The 25,778-nt window shown below is 38.6% G+C and overlaps 2 protein-coding genes across 2 annotated transcripts in view; both read left to right on the forward strand.

Annotated features, from left to right (window-relative positions):
• The window catches only part of LOC311618667 (taste receptor type 2 member 19-like), a gene marked incomplete at both ends in the record, with an annotated part of 83,396 nt that extends 79,207 nt beyond the window's left edge, over window positions 1–4,189 (forward strand). Inside the window, one exon of the mRNA XM_084876217.1 lies at window positions 3,541–4,189. Within this exon, the coding sequence (XP_084732343.1) occupies window positions 3,541–4,189 (649 nt within the window). The remainder of the gene's footprint in view (window positions 1–3,540) is intronic.
• Window positions 1–25,778, forward strand: part of LOC311619388 (taste receptor type 2 member 43-like) — a 197,990-nt gene that overhangs the window by 129,751 nt on the left and 42,461 nt on the right. The gene's annotated exons all lie outside the window — the stretch shown is intronic.

Here is a 25,778-nt window from a genome sequence, read left to right on the forward strand (position 1 = left end):
ATATTTTTGGTGAGATGCACTCTTTGGTGAGATGCAAAATGACATTGAGAAGCCACCTTATTTTGCGTCTTTCCTGCCTCCTGATATTCTTAGAATCTTCAAGTAATTTGCAGAGAAGAAACCACAAGACCAGAATGAATGAGTGAAGACCATCTATGTTTAGCCCATGGACCATCAGACCTGCTCTAGGCCAATCAGCTTGCATTGCTGCATCAGCTGTTACACATGGAACTTCCCTTGGAGTTTCTATTGCTCTAACAAGTAATGGCCAGAAATTATTTCTACCTGACAAGCTAGGTCAAGATCCATTTTTCTTCTCAGAAAGTTTTCTACTAGCCCAAGTAGCTGCTTTCTGTGGCTTGGCATTGGACAGGAGTTGCTGAAGGTGCCTGCCCCTGCCTTGACTTTTCCAAACAAGTCTGGGCCCCCAGGTGTTCACTTAGACATGTCCTGGCTTAAGGACACTACAGAGGCATGTGTTTTCTCAAGGGTGCTTACCCTGCTGATTGTATCTAGTAGTTAGTTGTAGTTCAAGCTGTTGTTACAATAAAAGCCTAAGGAGGCAGACAATGGAGGATGCTTATTTCCTAAAGCCAAATAGCCCCTTAGCCTTCTCCTTCACAAAAAACGTGGGTCGGAGTAATCTGTTCATGCATCAATCAGGGTCTGCTGGTCAGTAGCTTTTCCTGAAATTTGGAGAAACATTTTTTTCAATAGCTTAAACTATCCTGTGTCTTCATTATCACCAATGAATCTCAGTAATAAAGACATATGCCCGAAACCAGTTTGGCTATGTGGATAGAACGTCGGTCAGCGGACTGAAAGGTCCCAGGTTCGATTCTGGTCAAGAGCATGTACCTTGGGTGCGGGCACATCCCCAGTAGGCGGTGTGCAAGAGGCAGCTGATTGATGTCTCTCTCTCATCGATGTTTCTAGCTCTCTATCCCTCTCTCGTCCTTCCTGTAAAAAAATCAATAAAATATATATTTTTTAAAAAAGACATATGAAGTTCATATGGTGGTATCTGAAAAACTGATTTTAAGGCTTTCTTAGATCTTCTTTTGCTTCAAGGGACTGGTTGGAAAGTAGGTTGAGGTACTTCTATTCTTCTTTCTTTATAAACTCATGCATTTGCTCTTTTCCTTTTTTCTGGATGATTACTAATTTGTACACTATGTCTTGTAACTTTCAGCCCAACCTTAGGTTATAAAGAGGCTGTGTCTCATGAACTACTGTGTTGCATTTTGAATATCTGTTGCTATAGTAAAAATGTCTTACAATGCAGCTTTTACAACATCTATGAAGATATTCTCTAATAGTAGTTGCATCTATTTCTATTAAGTAACCTCTGGAAATGGAACACAAGACGAATGATGTCAGCTCAGAAGGATTAATCTGCTCTTAAGTGTTTGTCCTTATCCTTTGACTAGAGGCCAGGTGCAGGAAATTCGTACATGGATGGGGGTGGGTGGGTGGGTCCCCTCAGCCCAGCCTGAACTGTCTCCCATTTGAGAGCCTATGAGTGATGCCTGACTACCCATTTAAGCCTTATCCCATTAAATAGACTAGGGGTGTCGAACTCAATCAGAGAAGGGACCAAAATCTAAAATCCAGCCTAAATCGTGGGCCGAATGGTTTACTGAACAGTCATAAACTGACAATGTCATAAACTGACAGCGGAGTGCAGTGATGACAGCGCGGTATGGGCCACATTGCAAGGCCTGGCGGGCTGGATTTGGCCCGCGGGCCGAGTGTTTGACACATGTGAAATAGACAGTCAGACATCCCTCTCACAATCCAGGACAGCTGACTCCAACCACTCACCTGCCTACTTGCCTGATTGCCCTTAACTGCTTCTGCCTACCAGACTGATTACCTGCTAACCACTCCCCTGCCAGTCTGATCAATGCTGAACTGTTCCTCTGCAGGCCCGAATGCCCCTAACTGCTCTCCCTTGCCTGTCTGGTCACCCCTAACTGCCCTTCCCTGCCAGCCTGGTTGCCCCTAACTGCCCTCCCTTGCTGGCCTGGTCACCTCTAACTACCCTCCCTTGCAACGCTGATTGCCCCAAACTGCCCTCCCCTAAAGGCTTGGTCCCACCCCAACTGTTCTCCCCTGCAGACCTGGAAACTCCCTACAGCCTTCCACTGCAGGCCTGCTTCCCCTTCAACAGCCTTCCCTTGCAGGCCTGGTCACTTCCAAAAGCCCACCCCTGGAGGCCCGATCACCTCTAACTGCTCTCCCCTGCAGGCCTGGTCACCTCTAAGTGCCCTCCCCTGCTGTCCCGGTTGCCTCTAACTGTCCTCCCCTTCATGCCTGGTTGTCCACAACTGCTCTCCCTGCAGGCCTAGTCACCCCCAAATGTTCTTCCTTGCTAGCCCGGTCACCCCTAATTGCCTTCTCTGCCATCCTGGTCATCCCTAACTGCCCTCATGTGTAGGCCTGGCCCTCCCCAAAGGCCCTACCTTCAGGCTTTGTACCTCCAAACTGCCCTTCCTTGCAGACCAAGTTCCCCCAACTGCCCTCCACTGTAGGTATTATCCCTCCCAAATAACCTCCCCTGAAGTCCTTTTCACCCTCAACTGCCCTCCCTTGCAGGCCTGGCTCCTCTCAACTCTCCTCACCTGCTGGCCCCTAAGCTCTGCCTTGCAGACCTGATCCCTCCCAACTGCCCTACTCTGTTGGTCATCTTATGGTGGCCATCTTGTGTCCACATGGGGTGGCAATCTTTGACCAAATGGGGGCAGAAAACTTGTGTAGATGTGATGGTCAATTTGCATATTACCTCTTCTTTATATAGGCCAGCTTTCACTGTATATTAAAAGTATTGGGCTTTTACATTTTCCTAAAGACACAGTTGATGAATACAAATTATGGAGAGCTTAAACAAAGAAAATTGCAAATCAATGAAAGAGAATATGTCTACATTTGCATGCTGGCAAATGAAAATTCAGCTTTTATAACAGCATCAGTTATGATATATTCCAGCCTACAGCAAGGACATTATTTGAATAGGAGTTAATTTGAGCTGTTTGGGTAATAAGAATGTTTTCATCAAAAAACATTGAACTCTTGCATTAGCATTCCCTGTTGCTTTCTTCTTGGCATTGGTCATAGAATTTAAAAGAAAAAAGAATTTTATACACATTCAAGATCAGCTGCAAATAGAACTTAAGGCCAGAATAGTAATGGATTCACAACCAATATTAGACTTGGGTTTTTAAAAATTTTTTGAGACATGATAAATTTAGTACCGAACATTCTTTCCATCATCATAATAGTGCAATGTGTTCTAGGAAGTTCTGCCAATGGCTTCATAGCGCTGGTGAACTGCATTGACTGGGTCAAGAAACACAAGATCTCCTGTGCTGATGGAATTCTCACTGCTCTGGCTGTCTCCAGAATTACTTCGCTCGCTATAATAGTATTCAATTGGTATGGGACTGTGTTGCACCCAGAGATCTACTGTTCAAAAGTTAAAACTATTGTTCATATTACCTGGGTAGTAAGCAACCATTTTAGTCTATGGCTTGCTTGTAGCCTCAGCATATTTTATTTGCTCAAGATAGCCAATTTCTCCAGCCTTTTATTTCTTCACCTAAAATGGAGAGCCAAAAAAGTGGTTCTCATGATACTCTGGGGCACTTTGGTCTTCTTGATTTTTCATCTTGCAGTGGTAAGCACAAATGCAAAAATGGAGATGAATGTATATAAAGGAAACATCACTTGGGAGAGCAAATTGAGTGACATTGCATACCTTTCAAATGTGATCATATTCAGTCTTGCAAACTTCATACCCTTTACTATGTCTCTGACAGCTGTTCTGCTGTTAATCTTTTCACTGTGGAAACATCTGAAGAAGATGCAGCTCAGTGGCAAAGGATCCCAAGATCCCAGCACCGAGGTCCATATAAGAGCCATGCAAACTGTGATTTCCTTTCTCTTGTTGTTTGTCATTTTCATCTTCGCTCATATCATCTCAGTTTGGAATTCAAGTACTCAGCAGAACAACTCACTACAGATGCTTTGCAAGGTTCTTGGAGCCCTGTATCCATCAAGCCACTCATTTATCCTGATTTGGGGGAATAAGAAGCTGAGACAAGCCTTTCTGTCATTTCTGAGGCAGGTGAGGTGCTGGCTGAAGGAAAGGAAATCAACGGGGAACCTTGTGTCTTCTGCAAGAAAATAAAGTGGTGAAGTTTGCAATGTTTTGTATTTCCTACTACCTTTCTTAATGTGTATTGAATTAGGTAGTAATGTATACCTAGAAAAGCTTGTACTGAAGTTTATCACAAAAATATATATGTGTGCATGTTTATAAAAAAAAACAAGAAAGATTATATGATTTCCATATTATAGTTTTCAGGTAAACAAGCTAATTTTATAAAATATTGTAAGAAATTGCTCAGAATTGTAAATTTATGAATACTTCACATACATATTCTATGTTATCATCCTGCAAGCAAAGAATTTATGCTCTATATTTATGCAATTTTAAGGACTGATAACTCATCTCAGGGAATTCCTGACATTTCCCACTATAATTAGTACCACACATATGTACCACAGTGAGTTCAAATTTTCTTGTTTGAACCTCTAATCTTTGGGATGGCAAGGGTATTCAATTCTAAACCACACCCTGAGGATACATGCTTGAAATAGATATTGTTACATCATGAATTCTTACTTCTTGGCTAATAGAAAACAATCAGAACTCTTAGGAAAAGATTGTAATGAAATTTTGAAAAAGTCAAACACATTTAGAATGTGTTTCATATTCATGTACAATAAATAGTACTAAAGATTATTAGATTTAATACAATAGGTAAAAGATTAGAAAATAAACAAGTACTATAAATGTAATAAGGAAGAAAGCAAAATAATCATGATGTTTTTACTGATGCTATTGGTTTTAAATTGAGAAGACATTTTCTAATTAAAAAACTTATATCAATTAATTTAGTTTACATATTCACCATGTTTGGGCCTCTGAATTTGGAATCATCTGGTCCATATTTCTATTTAAGATTTCTTTTAAACTACAGAGAAAACATTTAATTTTTACCTATCTTAAATATATGCTCAAGCAGGAGCGGCCGGGCCTGGGCAGCCAGGGTCAGAAGCAGGCAGGCCCGGAGCAGCAACAGTCAAGCCTGGTGCAGCCAGGCCGAGAGCGGCCAGGCCTGGAGCGGCCGGGCCCAGAGCATCCAGGCCCAGAGCAGCTGGGTTGGGAGCAGCCAGGCCCGGAGCAGCAACAGCCAGGTCGGGAACACCCAGGCCCGGAGCAGCAGCTGCCAAGCCTGGAGCAGTCAAGCTGGGAGTGGCCAGGCCCAGAGCAGCCGGGCATGGAGCAGCAGCAGCCAAGCCTGGTGCAGCCAGGCCGGGAGCTTCCAGGCCCGGAGTGGCCAGGCCCAGAGCAGCCAGGTCAGGAGCAGCCAGGTCCAGAGCAGCAGCAGCCAGGCCAGGAGCGGCCAGGCCTGGGGCAGCCTGGCTCGGAGCAGCCGAGCCCAGAGCAGCAGCAGCCAGGCCGGGAGTGGCCAGGTCCAGAGCAGCCGGGCCCAGAGCAGCTGGGCCCAGAGCAGCAGGGTCAGGAGCAGCCAAGCCCAGAGCAGCCAGGCTGGGAGCAGCCAGGCCCGGAGTGGCCGGACTCAGAGCAACCGGGCCCAGAGCAGCAGCATCCAGGTCCGGAGCGGCAGTGGCCAGACCCGGAGCAGCTGATTGTGGAGTGGACCAGAGGAACAGAGGCCCGGCCCAAAGCAACTGGGCCAGGAACAGCTCTTTTCTCGCCTGCCCATGCCCCAGGGCTGCTTCTCAGACATGGCTGGAAACTTTTGGGGGAACTTGAGGGTCTGCTGAATCAAGTGATGAAAGCTTAGATCTGGATGTGTTGAGTTATTATAGCGTTGGGGTGTTGATCTGTGAGTGCCTTGTGTGAAGTGTATCCTTGGGCATGTGGAGGTATTATTGATTTGAGAAAATACTAAGTAATTGATTTACTACCTGAAAAATTTAAAGTTCTGAAAGTTTAAGGTCTCTTGCCAAAAAGAGGTTTTAAAGCTAACACCTTAATTTCAATGGAGAAAGGGAGGACAAGCCCTTCCCACCCAGAACAGGTAATCCAATTCCAGCCAACAGCTATCTTTAAACAATGTGTTCATTTACATTTGAATGGCTATGCCTTTTGATAGTCTAAGGGCAAGTTTACATGTAAACAAGTTTGCTTCTCAGTTCCCAAGGCAGAAGAAACAAGGTTTAAAATGATTAGATTTTAAAATTTATTCTTAAAAATATAAAAGTTTATTAATTAAAAAAAAACAACCAAGGAAATTTAAAAACATTATTAACTGTTGATTATAATAGAATCAGAGATATGGGAGGGGAGTGGACTGACAATTCTGGGCGGGGGGTGGGGGGGTGGGGGGGAGTGGTGGATGCGGGAAGAGACTGAACATAAACTGTGCACCTATGGATGAGGACAATGGGGGGTGGGGAAAGGGCAGAGAGTGGGGTGGGAACCTGGTGGAGGGGGGGAGAAATGAGGAACCTTTATAATAATATGAACAATAAAGATTGATTTTAAAAAAAAAGAAAAGAAAAGAAAAAATATCCTCAGCAAAGTTTAACAACAACAATGATAAAAACAAGAAAATAAAAAACCAATGTCCATTTATTTAGTTTACCCTAAACCATGTCTGGGTCTCTGAACTGCTAATAATCTTCTCCACCTGGCTACCCACTAGTAAACATTCCCTTTAAATTTCAGGGAAAAAAGTCAAAATTTTCCAGTCTTAAATACATGCTCACAATAAGTGTAGTATATAATTATAGTGTATAAGTCAATGACCTTTAAGCACACATGGTAATTGATATCTGTGATGTCTATGTAATAATTATTAAAAATGTCTTCAAGATTTACTTTATTTATAATCTTGTGCAAAATGATAAAACTGAAAGTGTGTTGACATAACTTTGGTGGCAAGTTCTATTATAATAATGAAATGTATAACCTTGTTTAACAACTATAAGTTTAGTATTATGAAATCTTTACACTGTTATAGATACCTTAATGTATATTTTTCATAGATCTGATTTATTCATCTGTTGTGTTGTTCCTTGTCTTTCTCAGTAGAATATAAGTACTATAATTTGGGATGATGTGTTTCTTATTTCCTGCTAAGTCCCCAGGACATAAAACCTAGCCCATGGGATAAATGGAAAAAATGATATTCTAAATATTAAATAATTACATGAATAAAGCACATTAGATCTGGAAAATCAATGAAATAAAAACCCATCACAAAATCCATAAGTGGCATAGCTTTCCTGGTTCTGTGACTTCACCATTCCAGTGCCTCTTACCAAATCTGTATTCGCTTGGTTCCAATTACTGCCTTAGACTGGGTGAATGAACAGATCACCAATAGGCTCCAAAACATAAAGCGACTCATACATAATGTAAATTCCCTATTTTGCTTTTTAAAAAGTCCTGAATATGTCTGATGAGCCTCCTATATGCTGTTATCCAGTGAAGAGGCTGATCACAGGTATGCCACCTTAAACATGTGGCTTCCAAGATTGCCTTGGAATCATGGCCATTCCAGACAGCAGGGAGAAGGTAGAAATATGTGGGGGAGCATGTGTGAGGGATATTTTGGGGGTGGGCCTGTAATTTTCACTCATAAAACATTGATCCACATCATTCACTTTGCCAAACCATCTGTAAAAGAGTCTGAAAAACATCGTCAATCTATTGCCCAGAAAGATAAAGACATTTCATTTAGGACATGGATATTAGAGGGTACTTAGTAATCTTTCCATTGAAAAGCCTATAAGGTATTATAAAAGAAAAATATCCTGTGCTTAGAAGGGCATCATACTTGTTCATGGCACTGATAATTTCAATGCCTTTACATCAGTCTTGAATTTGCTTCTGTATTTCTTCATAAATTCTGAATAATTCAAGCTTCCACTAAATATTCCTGACTTCACAAAACTATAATTGATTTTGCATTGTAGCATTTGTAGCTGCCTTGTGTATATTCCAGGTATATTTTGCTGATAAGTTCTGAGTTAGCATTTATAATACTTCTCCATGATTATTTTAGGATATTTGTTCTAGGACTTGGGTGTGGTCTTTGAACTAGAAATAATTGCAATAAGTTACTTATGTAAATTAAATTACATCAACAAAAATACTAGATATGTACAAGGATCTTATTGATAAATAGAAAATCATAACTGAATTATATAAAAGCTTTCCCCCTAGCAATTACTATTCAAAATTTAAAGTATTTGCATTTTGATGTATGTCTTTGAACTAGAAATAATTGTAATAATTTATTATAATTGTAAATAATTTATATATAAATTAAATGCATCCACAAAAATACTTGATGTCTGAGAATCTTATTGACAAGTAACAACAAAATTATATAAAGGTCCCCCTCCCCTCAGCAATTACTATTCAAACTTTAAAATATTTGCATTGAGATGTATATTCCAAGGAGATAAAAATACACATTTGTGTAAAATAATCTTTCTCAGATTTGCATGTTTACTTTGCATCACCATTTAGTCAGTGGCACAAATGAAAATTTGCAGCTGGTGTCAAGACAAGTGGACATCATTTGTGCTTATATGGTAGCTGACTGTAAAGAATGCTGCAAGTATTCCTGAACTGTGTGTGTCTTCACAGAACTGTTCAGTTTAGCACTGGACTTGCAATACAAATAAATACACTATTCTTTTGTGAAGGTCTCTGAAACTATATCTCAAGGCAGAATTTTGGTTGTTCTTTCTGGAATTACGATGAAAATGTTTATGGCAAGCATCGTAAATGGATGTCCATCTGCAACTGTTTCACTATAAAGTTTTCATTAGAAACATTCTCATACAGATGTCTTTTGGAATAAACGTCTCCATTCTAGTTGTGGTAACAGGAATACTCATTTTAGGAGTGCTAGGAAATGGATTCATTGGACTGGTCAACTGCATGGAATGGTTCAGGACTGGGAAAGCTTCCTCAGCTGATCTCATCCTCACCACCTTGGCTCTGGCCAGAATCATTCAACTGTTTCTAACGCTATTGGATTCATTTATAGTGGGGCTAGCTCCACATCTGTACGCTACTGGTAAACTAGCAAAGGTGGTTACTATTCTTTGGGCACTAACTAATCAACTGACTATCTGGTTTGCCACCTGCCTCAGCATTTTCTACTTCCTTAAGATAGCCAATTTCTCCCACTCCCTTTTCACGTGGCTCAAGTGGAGAGTCAACAGAGTGCTTCTTCTGCTTCTCCTGGGGTCTTTCTCCCTACAGTCTCTTAATATCTTACTGCACCTAGCTATTAGTGAATTTTGGTTGAATTCCTACAGGGCACATGAAACAAATATGACTTTGCAGTTAGAGGCAAATGAAATGTTCTATTGAATATCTTAAAAATCTTCTTCTTCTTACTTTGACTTATATTATCCCCTTTTTCCTGTCCCTGATCTCTTTGCTCCTTTTATTTCTGTCCTTGGTGAGACACACCAAGAATTTTCAGCTCAACCTGACAGGCTCGGGGGACTCAAGCACAGAGGCCCATAAAAGGGCCATGAAGATTGTGACAATGTTCCTCCTCCTCTTCATCATTGACATTACTGCTCTTATAACAGCATCTTGGATCTTCACTGATTTACAGACATATCAGGTCAAGATGTTTATCATGATGATTTTTACTATCTTTCCCTCAGGCCACTCTTTTATTATAATTGTTGGATACAGCAAGCTAAGGCAGATCGCCTTGAGACTACTCTGGCCCTTAAATTATTTGAGAAAAGAATAACTTTAACTTTATAAACAGAATTTGAAATAACCTTGTGCTTTCTATGGGAAAGTACCTTAATAGAAAACGTTCAGCATTTCTTTATATCAGGGTTTGTTAAACAGCACTAAAATTTCTCTACAACATGCCTTTAAGTAATTACATTTTCATTTTTTAAAATATATAATAAATCTTTCTTGTGCAGATTATTACAGGTATTCCTCTTTTTATTTCACCCCATAGCTCCCCTCCACCTGATTCCCCACCTCACCCTTACCCCCTGCCACTGTCTTCCTCCATAGATGTAAGATTTTTGTGATATGACATAATATTTGACTAAATTACATGTCTCCACTGTATTAACAGTTTCTGGTAACAGTAGAGTATTTGAGACCTGAAGCAGTATGGTTATAAAAGTCTATAATGAAATACTGATAAATGTATAAACAATATAAAATGCAATGTGAATAAGTGTATATAGAATTACAATTACCTAAAGGGAAAAAGAAACATAAAATTTTCAAAGTAAAGATAAGTTTGAAATTAGGATACAAAATGAATTGTAAAAGCTAAGTATAATAATAATTTATATAAATACTAATGTAAATATAAATATTAGTGTGATGCTTCTAATGTTGGAAAGGATCTGAAACAATGGGAATTTTCAGGTGTAGTTCTTGGATTATGATTGGTAAAACAACTTTGTACAAGAGTCTGGCATTATTTGGAAACAACCTACGTGCCTGACAGCAGATGACTGGATCAGAAAACTATGGCACTTCTACACAATGGAATACTATGCTGCCATAAAAAATAAGGAATTCTTATCATTTGCAGCAACCTGGATGGAACTGAAGAACATTATGCTAAGTAAAATAAGCCAGTCAATGAAAGAAAAATTCCACATGATCTCACTCATTTGTGGATAATAAAGAACATTATAAACTGATGAACAAAAAGATAGATACAGAGGCAGTAAAGCTTCAAACAGACTGTCAAATTATAGCAGGAAGGTTAGGGAGAGGTGGAGGAGGTAAGAGATCAACCGAAGAACTTATATGCATGTATATAAGCATAACCAATGGACACAAAACACTGGGGGGTGAAGGCATGTATGGGAGTGGGGTTGGTGGGGCAATGGTATGATATGTACACATATAATATCTTAATTTAAAAAATGGAGAAAAAAAGAAGAGTATGGCATTATGAATTTAAGGTGAAGACTCATATCCTAAGACCTGTTTATTGTACTGGTTTTTATCCTAGAGGATTTTTCATACAAGTGTAACAGAATGTATATGCAAAAATGTGCATGTTACTACTGTTCTTGATAGCTGAAATTAAGGAGTCATATAAACGCCCATTACTTATAGAATGTACAAATAAATCATGGCATAGAGACAAGATAGAATACTTTGGGAAGATGTAAGAATAAGCTGAATAAAACCTAAGAGCCCTTGCTGACTATAATGTAATGTGTATCACTAAGGGGGGGGGGGGGGGGTGAGGCACAAATGAGGAGAATTCATGCTCTGCAAATGAGCCTCTCAATATTGCCAATATCTGGCTTTACCTCAGAGACTGTTTTGTTGGCTAGAGTTCTATCATTTTTCACAAGCCCTGTCTGTAGTTTACAAAGTTGGCCAAATGCTTACGGGTCAGTGTAAAATATCAAGAGTAATCATATTTTTAAAATACCTTGATGTATAGCATGATTTTTAACACCAAGAGAAGCTCAATTAATATGAAGGAAGGAATAACAGTCTGAATTATTAGAGAGAGAAACAAGAGGTTTTGAATCCATATGATTTTGGATTCTCTGAGCCTCATTTTCTTATTGACAAAAAGAAGACAGTCATTCCTAGACAACAACCCCATGAGGCATTCTTCAAGCAATGTGTGTTTGGGAACGTGCAAATGATGAATTTATAAATAAATTAGATTCATACAAGAATGGGCCTTCCTTTCCCTGGCTGCTGGCACCACCTTTCTGCTCCGGCCCCACCTTTCCATGCTGCCTAAAGGCCCTGAGCAGCTAGAGCGGTGCAGAACACCTGCATGGTAACCATGGCGATGATGCAAGTGTCCTGCCTCACCCCCGGCCCGCCGCTGGGTGTCTGCATATGCAAATTAACCTGCCATCTTTGGTGGGTCAATTTGCATACTCATTCCTGATTGGCTGGTGGGTGTCTTGAAGGTATGGTTAATTTGTATCTTTCTCTTTTATTTTGTAGATATAAATTATCAGCATCTAGCACTCAGCAGTTGTGACTTTGCTGGGTTCACTCAGGAAACTTGAATGCTTTGGATAGCAAAAGCCTTACATAGACTATGGAAATGTCCCATTGGTTTTCCTTCATCACACCTCAGTAGTGATGAACTTGGTGCTCCCCAAATTCCAACTGCTAATGTAGGTGTTTGCTGTATGTTAGAATTCCAGGCATTGAGTTTTTTGAATGGTATTAAAAACAATTAAAATTGGTTAACAAATTGGGTAGAGGTTAAATAAGGCAAGTTTTGCAAAATAATGAAAAAGAATATGTCTTTATTTGCATGTTAGCAAATAAGAGCTCAGGTGTTTTTTTTGTTTTTTTCTACCATCAGTTATGAGAAATTTCATTTTATGTTGAGAACATAGAGTACCTGGATTAGAGTGCAGCTAACTCTCTGGAAGAAAATAATTTCTATAAGGAGAATTATGTGCCTACCCATTAGCCTACCTGAGTGCTTTCTGAGCCTGCAATTTTTAAAAAGAAATTAATTGCACATCCAAAAAACAAGTATACATACTATTTCAATGTGGTAAATCAAGAAATTATCCGTGTACCATTTAGACACCAAAGGCCCATATAAGAGCCATGAAAAGTGTGATGTTTTTCCTGTTACTATTTGTTGTTTATTTCCTGTCTCTTTTTATAACAATTTTCCATTTTTAAGTGATGCAGAACAAACTGGTCCTTTTGCTTGGCAAGGCTATTATAAATCATTTATCCTGATTCTGGGAAATGGTGAGCTCAGAAAGGCTTCCCTTTCTTTCGGTGATGGGCAGCTGAAGTGCTGTTGAAAGTTGGGAAACCCTGAGATTTATAGACTACTCTGGAGACCAGAACATATAATCTGGAAGGAAATAAGTTAATTTTTGTATGGTATTTCACCCTTCTTTGGGGTTCTTCTGTAATATGTAATATCAAATATTTTTAAATGTTTATTTGAAACTAGTGGCCTGGTGCACGAAATTCGTGCATGGGTGAGGGGTGGGTGTTCTTCAGCCTGGCCTGCAAACTCTCCAATCTGGGACCCCTCAAAGCATGTCCTACTGCCGGTTTATAGAGATCAGGCCTAAACTGGCAGTCAGACATCCCTCTCGTAATCCAGGACTACTGGCTCCTAACTGCCCACCTGCCTGCCTGCCTGAATTCCCCTAACCCCTCTGCCTGCTGGTCTGATTGCTCCCAACTACCCCTGCCATTGGCCTACTTGCCCCCAAATGCCCCCTCGCTAGCCTGATAACCCCCAATTGCCCTCTCACCCCCCCCTGGCCTGCTTGACCCTCCACCTTCCTCCCCACTGGCCTGCTTGCCACCAACTGCCCCCCTGCTGGCCTACTCACTCCAAACTCCCTCCCTGCCCCCTGCTATCCTGATTACCTCCAACTGACCCTCACTGACAGCCTGCTTGCCTCCAACTGGTCCCCCTGTTGGTCTTTCTACCCCCAACTGCTCCCCTCACCAGCCTAATCACTCACAACTGCCATTCCATCCTGGCCTGATCACCCACAACTACCCTTCCCTCTTGGCCTCTAACCACCTCTATCTTGGCCCTGCCACCATGGCTTTGTCCAGAAGAATGTCCAGAAGGTCTCCTGGAAGGTCTCCCAGTCTAATTGGCACATTACCCTTTTATTAGTATAAATAGAGGCCTGGTGCATGAGTGGGGCCCGCTGGTTTGCCCTGATCCAGAAGGGTGTTCTGGATCAGGGTGGGGGTTCCCTTGGGGTGTGGGGCGGCCTGGATGAGGGGCCTGTGGTAGTTTGCAGCCTGGCCACACCCCCATGGGGTGAAGGTTCCTGCTGGGGGGTGTGGCCAGCCTGGGTGAGGGGCTAAGGGATGTTTTCAACTTGGCCACACCCCCTTCAGGGTTGGGGGTCCTGCTGGGATGTTTGGCCAGCCTGGGTGAGGGGCTGATTGATAGCTGTTTGCAGGCTGGCCATGCCCCCCAGCGACCCAAGCTCCCAGCCCCTCCTTTTTTTTTTTTTTTTTCAGTGTCTCCTTGAGCAGATGCCAGGACCAGCTGGAAGCAGGTATTTGGGATTTATTTATCTTCTATAATTAAAACTTTATAGCCTTGAGCAGAGGCCAGGGTTGGCCAGGGCAGGTAGAAGCTTGGCTTTCTCCATTGCCAGAGGAAACCAAACCTCCTGCTAGCTCCGGCTCCATGGCTGCTGTCATCTTTATTGAGTTAATTTGCATACTTGCTCTGATTGGCTGGTGGGCATAGTGGAGGTATGGTAAATTTGCATATTTTCTTATTAGTTAGGACTAGAGGCGTGATGTACAAAATTTGTGCATGGGGAGCGGGATTTCCCTCAGCCTAGCCTGCACCCTCCTCCAATCTGGGAACCCTCGAGGGATGTCTGACTACCCATTTAGGCCCACAGGGATCAGGCCTAAACCGGCAATCAGACATCCCTCTCACAATCCAGGACTGCTGGCTCCTAACTGCTCACCTGCCTGCCTACCTGATTGCCCCTACTGTTTCTGCCTGCCAGCCTGATCACTCCCTAACCACTCACTGCCAGCCTAATCAATGCCTTACTGCTCCCCTGCCTGCCGATGATCCTTAACTGTCCTCCCTTGCTGGCCTGGTCACCCCTAACTGCTCTCCCCTGCTAGGGGTGAAGGGAGGCAAAGGGAAAGAAAATGGGGGACATCTGTAATAGAATCAACAATAAAAAAATTAAGTGGAATATCTAGTTATAAGAGCTTTTGCCAGCAACAAATTATATTAATAGTATTCCAGTTTTCCCTTCTTCGGAAAATTTTAATAAAAATGTAATAAAATATACATGACAGACATATATTGACTAAAATGTGATTATGCACATCAGTTTTCCAATTGTAAGGATAAATTTATAAATATTTGTTACTAGTTTCTCAGAATCAAGAAACAACCTGTATATCCTTCACTTATTCCACTTTATTACCTTTACATTTAATGATTTATGATATATAGATATATACATTATCAGGAAACTGCAAATTTCTATTGTATTTAACATTTTGTATAAATTGTCATATTAAAGGACTGTTATTTGAACAAGTCTTTTATAAAACCAGTTATATCCAGCAACTTTTGGGAAGAATCAATGCTCTGTTAAATTATATTTTTTACTTAGATTTCAAGATATTACATATCTTAAGATATCTTAAGATTTTAAGATATAAAAGGTATTAAAATATATTAAATATATTTTAATGTAATTTTATACATCATAAGTCATTTGTATTTTATATCTGCATTAACTGATTTCAATTTTTTTAAAATGTAAAAACAGTGTTCTTTTAAAAAATACTTTTCTTGTTTCCTTTGTAATTTAAAAATTTTAGACATAGGGTAAGGGAAAGGACACCAAGTCCAAGTTCAGCTAATGAGGGTCATTTTCCCCAAATGAATTGTATCTAAAACAGTATCTATAAGAATCAGAGAAGGAATGAGTGCCAGAAATAAAACATGAAAATATTGATGTATAAGTATTTCTCTTCTCCGCGTCCAGCGCACCTAGACAGTGGTTGAGTAGGGGCCATGAAGGATTGAGAAAATAAAAGAGACAGACACAAATACAGTAGGGAAAGCTGGGACTGGGTGGGACCACTGTCCTCTGATGGAGAGACAGGGTCCCAGAGCCAATACAGCACATTTATTTTATATAGCAAAAACCAGGATGTTTTACTAAAGGTCAAGACAAAGGAGATTATATGCATTCTTGGGTGGGCCCGAGTCATATTCATTCCTGGTGCTTGGCTGGAGTTAGATAATGAAACCCCCCTCCTGGCACCTGGGCTGAAGGTCAGGCTGACAATACTCCTACCTCTGGCAAGGTGTGTTTCCAGGACGTGGCTCTGTCAACGCCACTGGATTCAGCTGACAATACTTAAGGAAATGTTCATGTGCCTTCCCAGGCACTCTCTACACTGATGCATTTGGAATTCATTCTGAAAACAATAATCAGGTTATTACTGGGGTAAACAAAAGAACAAGATTATAAATAGAGGAAACAATGAGGAGATGAATCTTATCATCACTGGCAAAAATGATGAGGGTATGAACTAAGATGGTTGCCATAGGCTTGGTGAGCAGGGGGTAGATTTGAGAGTCATTAAAATCATAAAATCACCTGGATGTAGTAACCAAATACATGTGAAAGGTGAACAAAGGTGAAATCAGGTTGACACAGGTTTCTGGATTTTGTGAATGATGACCTACAAAGGACTAGCTCTATCATTACAGAATTGAATTTGTTTGAGAAATTAAGAACCAGATTTTATAAATTCTCTTTATTCCATGGAGTGAATCAATACTAGACAGGTTAAAAAAGAGAGAGAACTCTAGTTGTTTGGCTTAGTGGGTAGAGCATTGGCTGGAGGATTAAGGGGGCCTGGGTTCAATTAAGGTTAAGAGCACAAATCTTGGAAACAGGTTAGATTGGTGTGTGTGGGAGGCAACCAATTGATGTGTCTCTCTCACATCGATGTTTCTCTTTGTGTTTTTCCCATTCCCTTAAACTCTCTCTAAAAAAATCAATGGGAAAATATCCTTGGGTGAGGATTAACAAAAAACGAGAGAGAGAGAGAGAGATAGAGAGAGAGAGAGAGAGAGAGAGAGAGAGAGAGAGAGAGAGAGAGAGAGAATTAAAAAAAAAAAGGTATCATCAGTCTTATCAATCTTCTATCTCTCTTATCTCTGGTCCTGAGGGCATGAAACAGTGAAGGTGCATCCTTCCTCTGAATGTAATTTGTTGGCAACCAAAGTGATGATTAAAAACAACAACAACAACAACAACAAAACAACAACCATAATCTCTTCTTTTATTGTGTCTGGGTTGTGGTGGACCCCCATATGTTTGTTCTGAGAGGTTGACGTGTCAAGTTCAATTAGTCTGAAAGCATCATCTAAGTAGCAGAAGTGTCTATGTGGTCCTGCCTTTACACATTCCAGGAACAGTGGCTCACACCATCTCCTCCCTCAGGCTAGCTGGGTCATAATTTGAACTTTTAGGTTTACTATTCGTTTATTTGCTCTAAAGACCCCATCAGAAAAGTGGGGCTGGGGATGACATCTAATTATTCTTGGTTCCACTGCGTTGCAGCTGTTAGTAAATAAAAATGTTCTTCTTGTTAATTTCAGATGATCAGAACAGATACCTCTTAGGCATTTTGTATTAAAAACAAAAATATATGCAACAGAATAGTCCTAAATATAGTTACAAAATTTAAAGCACTTTTCCATAAAGTAATCTGAACAATATTCGGGGGGGAGGGGGGAATTTCCATGCTTTAGCTAATGCTTTTCTTTCTTCCTACTCCCTACTTTCTCAAGAATTTTTTTTTTAAGTTATACTCATTTTTATACTTCAAAAAAGCTTCTGAGGAAACAAGATAAATTCAATTTTTGTGATTTATAGTTTGGAGTGCCTATGTTTCATAGAAGGCTTAGCATTAAAAAATAATGTTTTAGATGCAAATGACAGATGAGCTAAAAGACCCACATCTATAAAGCAAAGAAAAAAGAAAAAAAATTTCCATGGGAATCATGGTACTGAATTTAGATGCATACATTGCACACCAAGTTTCTGAAAATTTCCAACTCTATAACCTCTATGCCTTACTCTCTAATGTAGTGACTTATACTACAAAAGCTTCATAATTGATCAGCAGTACAGGGATTGCTCGTTTCACTTACATCTTGAAGTATTTTAATGTGGAGAAAACAGGTGTTTGAGGTTCCTATTTCACCATTCAGATTTGTAAGTCAAATGAAGCAGTTCCTTGGGAGAGGAGAATTAATTTTCATTCAAAAGAGTGAAAATTAATCCATGCCTTTATTTACATGTTAGCAAATGAGAATTAGATCTTTCAGTCATCTCTCCCCATATGGAATAGTACAGTTTGTAGCTGACAATCTGGACCAGGACTGGAAATTCTTAGAGCAGGTTGAAACGTTCAGAGAGTGTTACAGAAAGTGATTCCACAGTCTAGCTGCAGATCGCTGGGTTTCACGGCTGTAAAGAAAAGCCACATTAAAACACAAGGAGAAGAACACTACTGTGTGATTAACTATATTGTCTATGTCCTTATCTAGCAAATCGTCTGGAAATTGGTCAGTGAACAAACTATAGATGAGGATTTCCTCTTTGAAGCCATGTTGACTATGTTGGAGAAAGTTATCGTGACTGTAGCAAGTGGGGAGTTTTTAACAGGAATTTTAGGGAATGGATTCATTGGATTCACAAACTGCATAGCCTGGGCCAGAAATCAGAAGTTATGCTTGGTTGACTTCATTCTTACCAGTTTGGCCTTCAGCAGAATCACTCTTTTGTGTCTATCAATTGCCAATTTTTTTTCAGGGCTGTCCTATCAGGAAATCTCTGATACTTTGGAAGGAAACCTTATTTATTCTAGTTTCTGGATGCTGGCCTCTCACCTCAGTACTTGGTTAGCTACCTGTCTGGCTGTCTTTTATTTCCTGAAGATCGCCAATTTCTCCTCTCCTTTTTTTGTTTGGCTGAAATGGAGAATTAACAAGGTGGTTTTCACACTTCTGCTGCTATCTTTGCCCTTCCTGCTCCTGAGCCTTCCTTTGCCATATCATCTTGGTATCTGCTGGTATCATTTTTCCCCAAAACATGAGGGAAATATGACTGGCTTATTCAATGTGAGTATAAGAAGTAAACATCCAGATCAGATGGTTATGTTCATAATTGTGTCCCTCCCTCCTTTCTCTGTTTCCTTGATTTCCTTTTTCCTGTTGCTGCTTTCTTTGTGGAGACACACAAAACAGGTGGAGCTCAACATTAGGAAGTCCAGAGATGCCAGTACAGAGGCCCACTCCAGAGCGATGAAAACTGTGTTTTTCTTCCTTGTGCTCTTTGCACTGCAGCACTTCGCCTATTTCATGTCATTTTGGGAGCATTTTTTGCCACAGAGCAAGCTGGTTGTGATGCTTAATTATGTGATAGGAATTTTATATCCTTCAGGGCACTCATATGTTGTGATTTTTGGAAACAGCCAAATGAGGAAAGCCTTCTTGCGTATCCCTTGGCACCTGAAGCGAGGGTTGAGAAGAAAGGTACTCTCGGCTACATAGGTAGGCCTGCGAGAGGAGCCAGCAAGACATCTTCGTGGAATCTGCTTTGCTTCATTGGAGTCTTCCATTTGTGTGTGTAATGTATCACTGAGCATCATTTTTCTAAACCTGGGTAGAACTCTAATCTAGTAACTAGGAAAAAGTATGAAGAGAAAGTATTACCTTTCTGAGTTGTTATATGTATATGTATATATATATATATATAAATGTATATAGATGGGAGTATAAATATATACATCTACAGAAGTGAAATGTCAAAATTAAACAAAGTCAACAAAATTGAATGGGTGGGTGTAGTAAGATGTAACAGAGAAAAAAGTTAAATAGAAAAAAATATTCAAAAACCACCTATTAATCTATATTATTAACATGGAGTCATTCACAAAAGTCAGTAGGTCAATATGGATGGACATGTAAACTGTCGTCCAGGACTCCCAGCTCATATTAATGTGTTAGTACCTAAAACCATTTAGTTCCTCTAGGTAACCACCTTGTCTCTGTCATAATACAAATTTAGCCATTAAATTCATGTTTTGGTCATCTTTTACACCAAATTGTATTTTTAAAAATATTTTTGATACTGGTGTAATTGCAGAAATGGGATAGTCTACTATTCATATTGTTAAAATCCTTTTGTAATGGCCAGCTACTATAGCTGGAAATTTGAATGTAGTAATATGCTATATAATAAAAGCCTAAAATGCAAATTGTTCAACCATGAGTTCGACCGGGACTTTGACTGCTCGCTGACCACCAGAGGGCAGCTTGGAACATGACAGGCATCACCTATTAATTTATAACAGTATGGACTTACAGATTCATATTTTATTCAATGAGTTATTATCTACTACTATCATTATTTATTTTAATGCCTACATTGTCCTAAAAAGGAAGGAAGGAAGGAAGGAAGGAAGGAAGGTAGGAAGAAAGAAAGAAAGAAAGAAAGAAAGACACTTCACAAATTATGGTTCAATGGTTTTTTTGTTTTCTTAATAATATGGTTCTACTCCACACCAGAAAGCTCATTAAGTGTGATAATCAGTGAGACTGTAGTGTTGCTGCATCCTTCAATTCACCCTATCAATATGATTCTGGGGAACAGAAAACTGAGACAGACTTCTGTGAATTTGCTAAGGCAAATTGAGTCCTGCATCAAGGGAATGCAATCCTTCACAGCATGGGGGAACTGAGAACTATTGATATCCTATTGAAAAACAACTCACTGAGGGTCCCCTAGGTTCTACCATTGCTTTCATTTCAATGTCCTATAGAATTTTCAACTTTCAGGTGTACAGGTTTGTAATACAAGATCTATATTCTCCATTGTGTGTTCACCAGCCAAAGTCTAATCTCCTTTGGTCACCCATATAGTTGACCCTGTTTACCCTCTTCATCCTCACCTCACACCTTTCCCCTCTGTTAACCACCCTTCTGTTTCCTATATCTATGAGTTTTTTTTAAATCTCCATAGACTAGGCTACTGACATAAGAGAAAAAAATCTCCTGGATATCCTAGGCAATTTGACATAATTATTTAATTTAATCCTCACAAAGGTTGTACAAAATATTTATTATTGTTACTATTTTCTCAGATAAAAACACTGAGGTACATCATATGTAAGTGACTTTACTGTAAAGTGCAAGTGTTAGGATTCAAACTCAAATTTTCTGACTTTAACATAAAAAAGAATGGGTAAAAGAGAATTCATTAGACCCTTTTGGTTAGCTTTTGATTGGTATTATTTAATAACAGCATCAAAATCAATTGATTTAATATGGCACACCACTTTATGGGACTTTTTATTAACTAAGAGATTGACTTTTAATTAAGAATAAAAATATATTGTAAAAAAAGGTAAATTTTAAATAAAGTTAATCAGTGGGGGACTTTTTGTTAAGAAAAGAAAATTCCAAGAACTCTGAGGAAGTATATGGTTTCCAAATGTTTAAAAGGTATGGCTATGAGAGATATGTATTCTTGACCTTTTCATTTAATAGCAACAAAGTTTCTAAAAATAAAAAAATAAAAAAGGAAGATACTAAAAATATATTGTGCTATAAATTAAGAGAAAACTGAGCATCTGGAGAATTAAAACCCTGAATGAGCTGATTGCCTCCCAGGCAATATATACAGCTACCCATTGACACTGTGCCCCATTCCTGTACGTGGTTACCATCACATATTCTCCAACCCACAGAGTCTGACTCTTTCATTCCCACAACCCTTGAAACATGGCCCAAACATCCATATAGCCATGAATATAGCTACTGCCAGGAAATCCTCTGGTGTGATCCTCCTTTGAGATATTTTAGAATATCAGTTTATTTCTAGAAATATAAAGACTTATTTTTAGGAACAGGCAAAAGCCTGAATTTATATTGAATACTGCAGAGGAAAGATATCCAGGTGTTTGATGGCAATCCCATTGCAGCCTGGAAACCCTGATTTTGGAAGAACACTGGCTGGAGGTGGGGACAGTTCATGCCAGCTTTTTTCTATTGCTACAAAGGAGGGAATCCTAAATCACTGGTAGAGGCTTTGTGTCTGTCAAGAGTTTAGGTGGCATCCGTCAACAGCAAACCTGTGGAGGTGGTTATGGAGCAATGACCAAGGTACCAAGTTGGCAAGCCAAGAGTGGTTGACTGAGTAAATAGTGTGAAGACTCCATAGTCAGAGCTGTAGAAGCCCTGGATAGGATGAGGTGCTTTCCCAAATTAATGCTATAATTTTGATGGGGAAAAAGTTGTTCTCAAAGGGAAAAACCAAACAAAAACTATTTTCGTGTTCAGAGGAGAATCAGGTTACATTTAACCTGCCTAGTTTAGGCATATCTAGAAAGCTTCTGAAAAACCAAAGAGATAACACAGAGGAGAAGTTCCTCTATTAGAATTGCCAGTAGACCCTAGTCTTTCCTGCTTTTCTTTATCGCTGGGAGTCACTAAAAGAGACATAGTCAGTCCAACTTGAGGACACAAGGCAATCTAAATCTAAGAAAGAATGAAATGAAAAATAAGATAGCCCAATAATCTACTCCATGGTTTCAGGGGGGAAATTTTAGGCCTGATTTGAAAGCTTACTTGATTAAGTTACTGTAGAAAACAGAAATTGATATTAGATAATATTTACTAAATATTTCCACCAAGTTCAAGAAAATAGTGCTATGAAAGAAGATAACAAATAAGAGACACTATAACAGCAAAAACATATAAAAATGGAAATTGAACAAAATAAAACCCAGCACTATGGGAACATGGGGCAGACTGACAGCTTTCAGAGGAGACTGGATAAAAGCAGGTGAAGAGATTTGCCAAAGAACATACATGCATACCCATGGACACAGACAGCAGTGTGGTGATGGCCAGAGGAAAGAGGGGGTAAAGGCTGGGTGGAGGTGGGCAAAGGGGAGAAAATGGAAACATCTGTAATAGTGTCAACAATAAAAATAGTTGTTTTAAAAAAGGGAAATTACAAAGGAGCAAATAAACAAAAAAAGCTGAATAAAATAATAGAGAATTTATGAAACTAAACACAACAGAATTTTAAAAACAATACATTATGGCATACAATTATTAATATAGATCAAGGATCAGAAAATATAGTCTTATAGGACCTTAACTTAAGATTAATAAAAGATTATTATTAGAATGTGGTTGTGATTAAACACATCGAATTTGTCTAGATTTTTAAAAATATCCAAAGGTAATAAAAAAATATTGATCAATTACCAGCCTACAAAACAAAATCCAACCTTTACCCTCCCCAAAAATATAGAAATGTCAAGAATGTATTCTTTGACAATCATATTATAGAAATCAATTGAATGAAAAACATGCACATGTGCACTTGTGTATATTCTTAATTTGAGTATATTTTATATTTCAATAAATACTTGGTTAAAATCTTTGTTGACTGAAATTTTGATGAATGAATACCATAAATCTTCTTGAATTTTATTTATAATTATTTAAAGACAATGTTTGAGCCTAAGTGTCCATCAGCAGATGATTGGATCCAAAAACTATGGTACATCTACACAATGGAATACTATGCTGCCATAAAAAAGAAGGAATTCTCATCATTTGCAGCAACCTGGATGGAATTGGAGAACATCATGCTGAGTGAAATAAGCCAATCAATGAAAAAGAAACACCACATGACCTCACTCATTTGTGGATAATAAAGAGCATTATAAACTGATGAACCAAAAGATAGATATAGAGACAGTATATCAACAAGTAGACTGTCAAATTACAGTGGAGAGGGGAGGAAGATCTGGGGGAGATAATAGATCAACCGAAGGACTTTTATACATGCATATAAGTACAACCAATGGACACAGAACTCTGGGGAGGGAGGGGATGTGTGGGAGGGAGGGAGGGGGGCAAAAAAAAAAATCAATAAAAATAAAATAAAATAAAGACAATGTTTGGAAAAATATTAAATCTATAAATATTTGAAAATATACTTACATTATTTACAATCTTTTGTTTCCTAATTTAGAAACATTATTTCTGATATTATTCAAACTTTCCACTTATCTTTCAGTTAAGTTGTGTAAATGCAAATAGATCATTTCTAGGCCAATTACTCATTTGCATGTATTTTTCTGTTTTATTCTCTTTTTGTACACTTAGGATATATTTTATATGAATTTTAGTTGGGATTTTACTAATGTAACCTAATGTATTTATACATTGCTCAGCAACATTGAGAATATGGTTTACATATGCATCTTCCAAAATTTGTCAAGACTTCCTTTGTGATCTGTAGCATATTTAATATTAGTGTTCATTCCACTTGTACTGGAATCATTCTCTCATTTGGGAAAGCAAGAATATGTGAAGTTTTATGGAGGGGTACAAGTTTTGTAAGATATGTATAGTTTTGACTTTTGCAAACATTTGTAGTTCATAGTTTTTTACGTATTGCCAACATGCTTTAATGTAAAGAAAACAACATAAGTATTTTCAAACATACATACACATAATTATTTATTAACATAAAAATTGAAATCGTTTATCAGTGTTTCTCAACCATGGTGATTTTTTTACTCCTCCTGGGACATTTGTCAAAGTCTGAAGATATTTTAGTAGTCACGGTTGGTGAAGTGCTACCAGCATCTTGTGGGTTGAGGCCAGGGATGCTGCCAAATGACCTACAATTAAAATAAAGAATTATTTAACCAAAAATGCCAGTGTCTGAGATTGGGAAACCCTCAGTCTTGTGCACAGTTGAAAACATCATAAACTTCAAGAGAAGGGGAATTATCAAGAAGTCAACATAAAAGTAATTGACTCTTAAACAATCATAATAGAGAAACATATTTATATGAGAAAATGACAATTATATGATTCTTATTGGGAAATTATTCCACATGTTTTTCACAAAAATATGTAAAACTTCAAAGATGTAAACAAAATGTTGACAATGGCTCTTTTAAAAGAGATTTTTGGGTGATTTTCAAGTGTCAGCAAAGATCATGACTATTGAATATTTTTAAAGTTATTTTAAAAATTTCCTTTCCAAAGTAGCTTTCAGATACCTGAGATTTATTTACCATGAAAGCTTACCCTATTTTGCATAAAATTTTGGTTCCTGGTAAAATGGAAATTCTCTTTATCTATATGTGTGTGATATTTGCATCTTGTTTGTGTGGTAACCCTGAAAGTTAGTTTTCTTTGAAAAGAGAATAGAGAAAATTGAAGGGCTTTGGTAGAGTTAAAATAAATGTTCCTTTAACCAAGAAAAATTTGAGATATTAAAATTAATGAATACAAATTATATAAGTAGTTATCAAAGCTTCACAACTCTGAAAACCCTGCTATTGTCCTAAAAGTCTCTTCTCTCGTTCTAACCTCTGGTAACTCAATGAGTATAAGTGTTTTGTTTGTTTTTTAATTTCCAGTAAGTTAGGTTTTTCTTTAGTTATCTTTTTGTTTATTTAATTTTTTCTAGTTTTATTGAAATACTATTGATATGTTATTGATATATAAAAATAAATATAAGGTATATAATGTAATGATTAGATACATGTATATATTGCAAAATGATTACCACAATACAGATTAGTGTAAACATCTCTACCTTTCACATAGTAATACAGTGTTGTTACTTATAGTCATTATGCTGTACAGTAGACACCCAGAACTTAATCATCTTATACCTGAGACTTTGCACCCCTTGGCTAACATCTCTCTATTCCTAACCCCCTGGAAACTACCATTCTACTCTCTAATTTTATGATTTGGCTGTTTTAGATTCCCCATATAAGTGAGAACATATAGTATTTGGCTTTCTCTGGCTGGCTTATTTTACTTAGCATGATGTCCTCCAGACCTATCCACGCTGTTGCTAAAGGCCAGATTTTCTTCTTTCTCATGACTGAATAATATGTATATATATTATCTATCACATCTTCTTTATCCATTCATTTGGTGACAGACACTTAGGATGCTTCTATTGTGATTAATGCTGCAGTGAACATGAGGGTGCAGATATCTCTTCCAGATAGTGTTTCCATTTCCTTTGGATAAATACCCAGAAGTGGGATATTTTATCACACAATAGTTTCTATTTTTAAATTTTTGAGAAATCTCCAAAATGTTTTC

Source organism: Pipistrellus hanaki, assembly GCF_964339955.1.
Source record: "Pipistrellus hanaki genome assembly, chromosome: 3".
Taxonomy (NCBI): domain Eukaryota; kingdom Metazoa; phylum Chordata; class Mammalia; order Chiroptera; family Vespertilionidae; genus Pipistrellus; species Pipistrellus hanaki.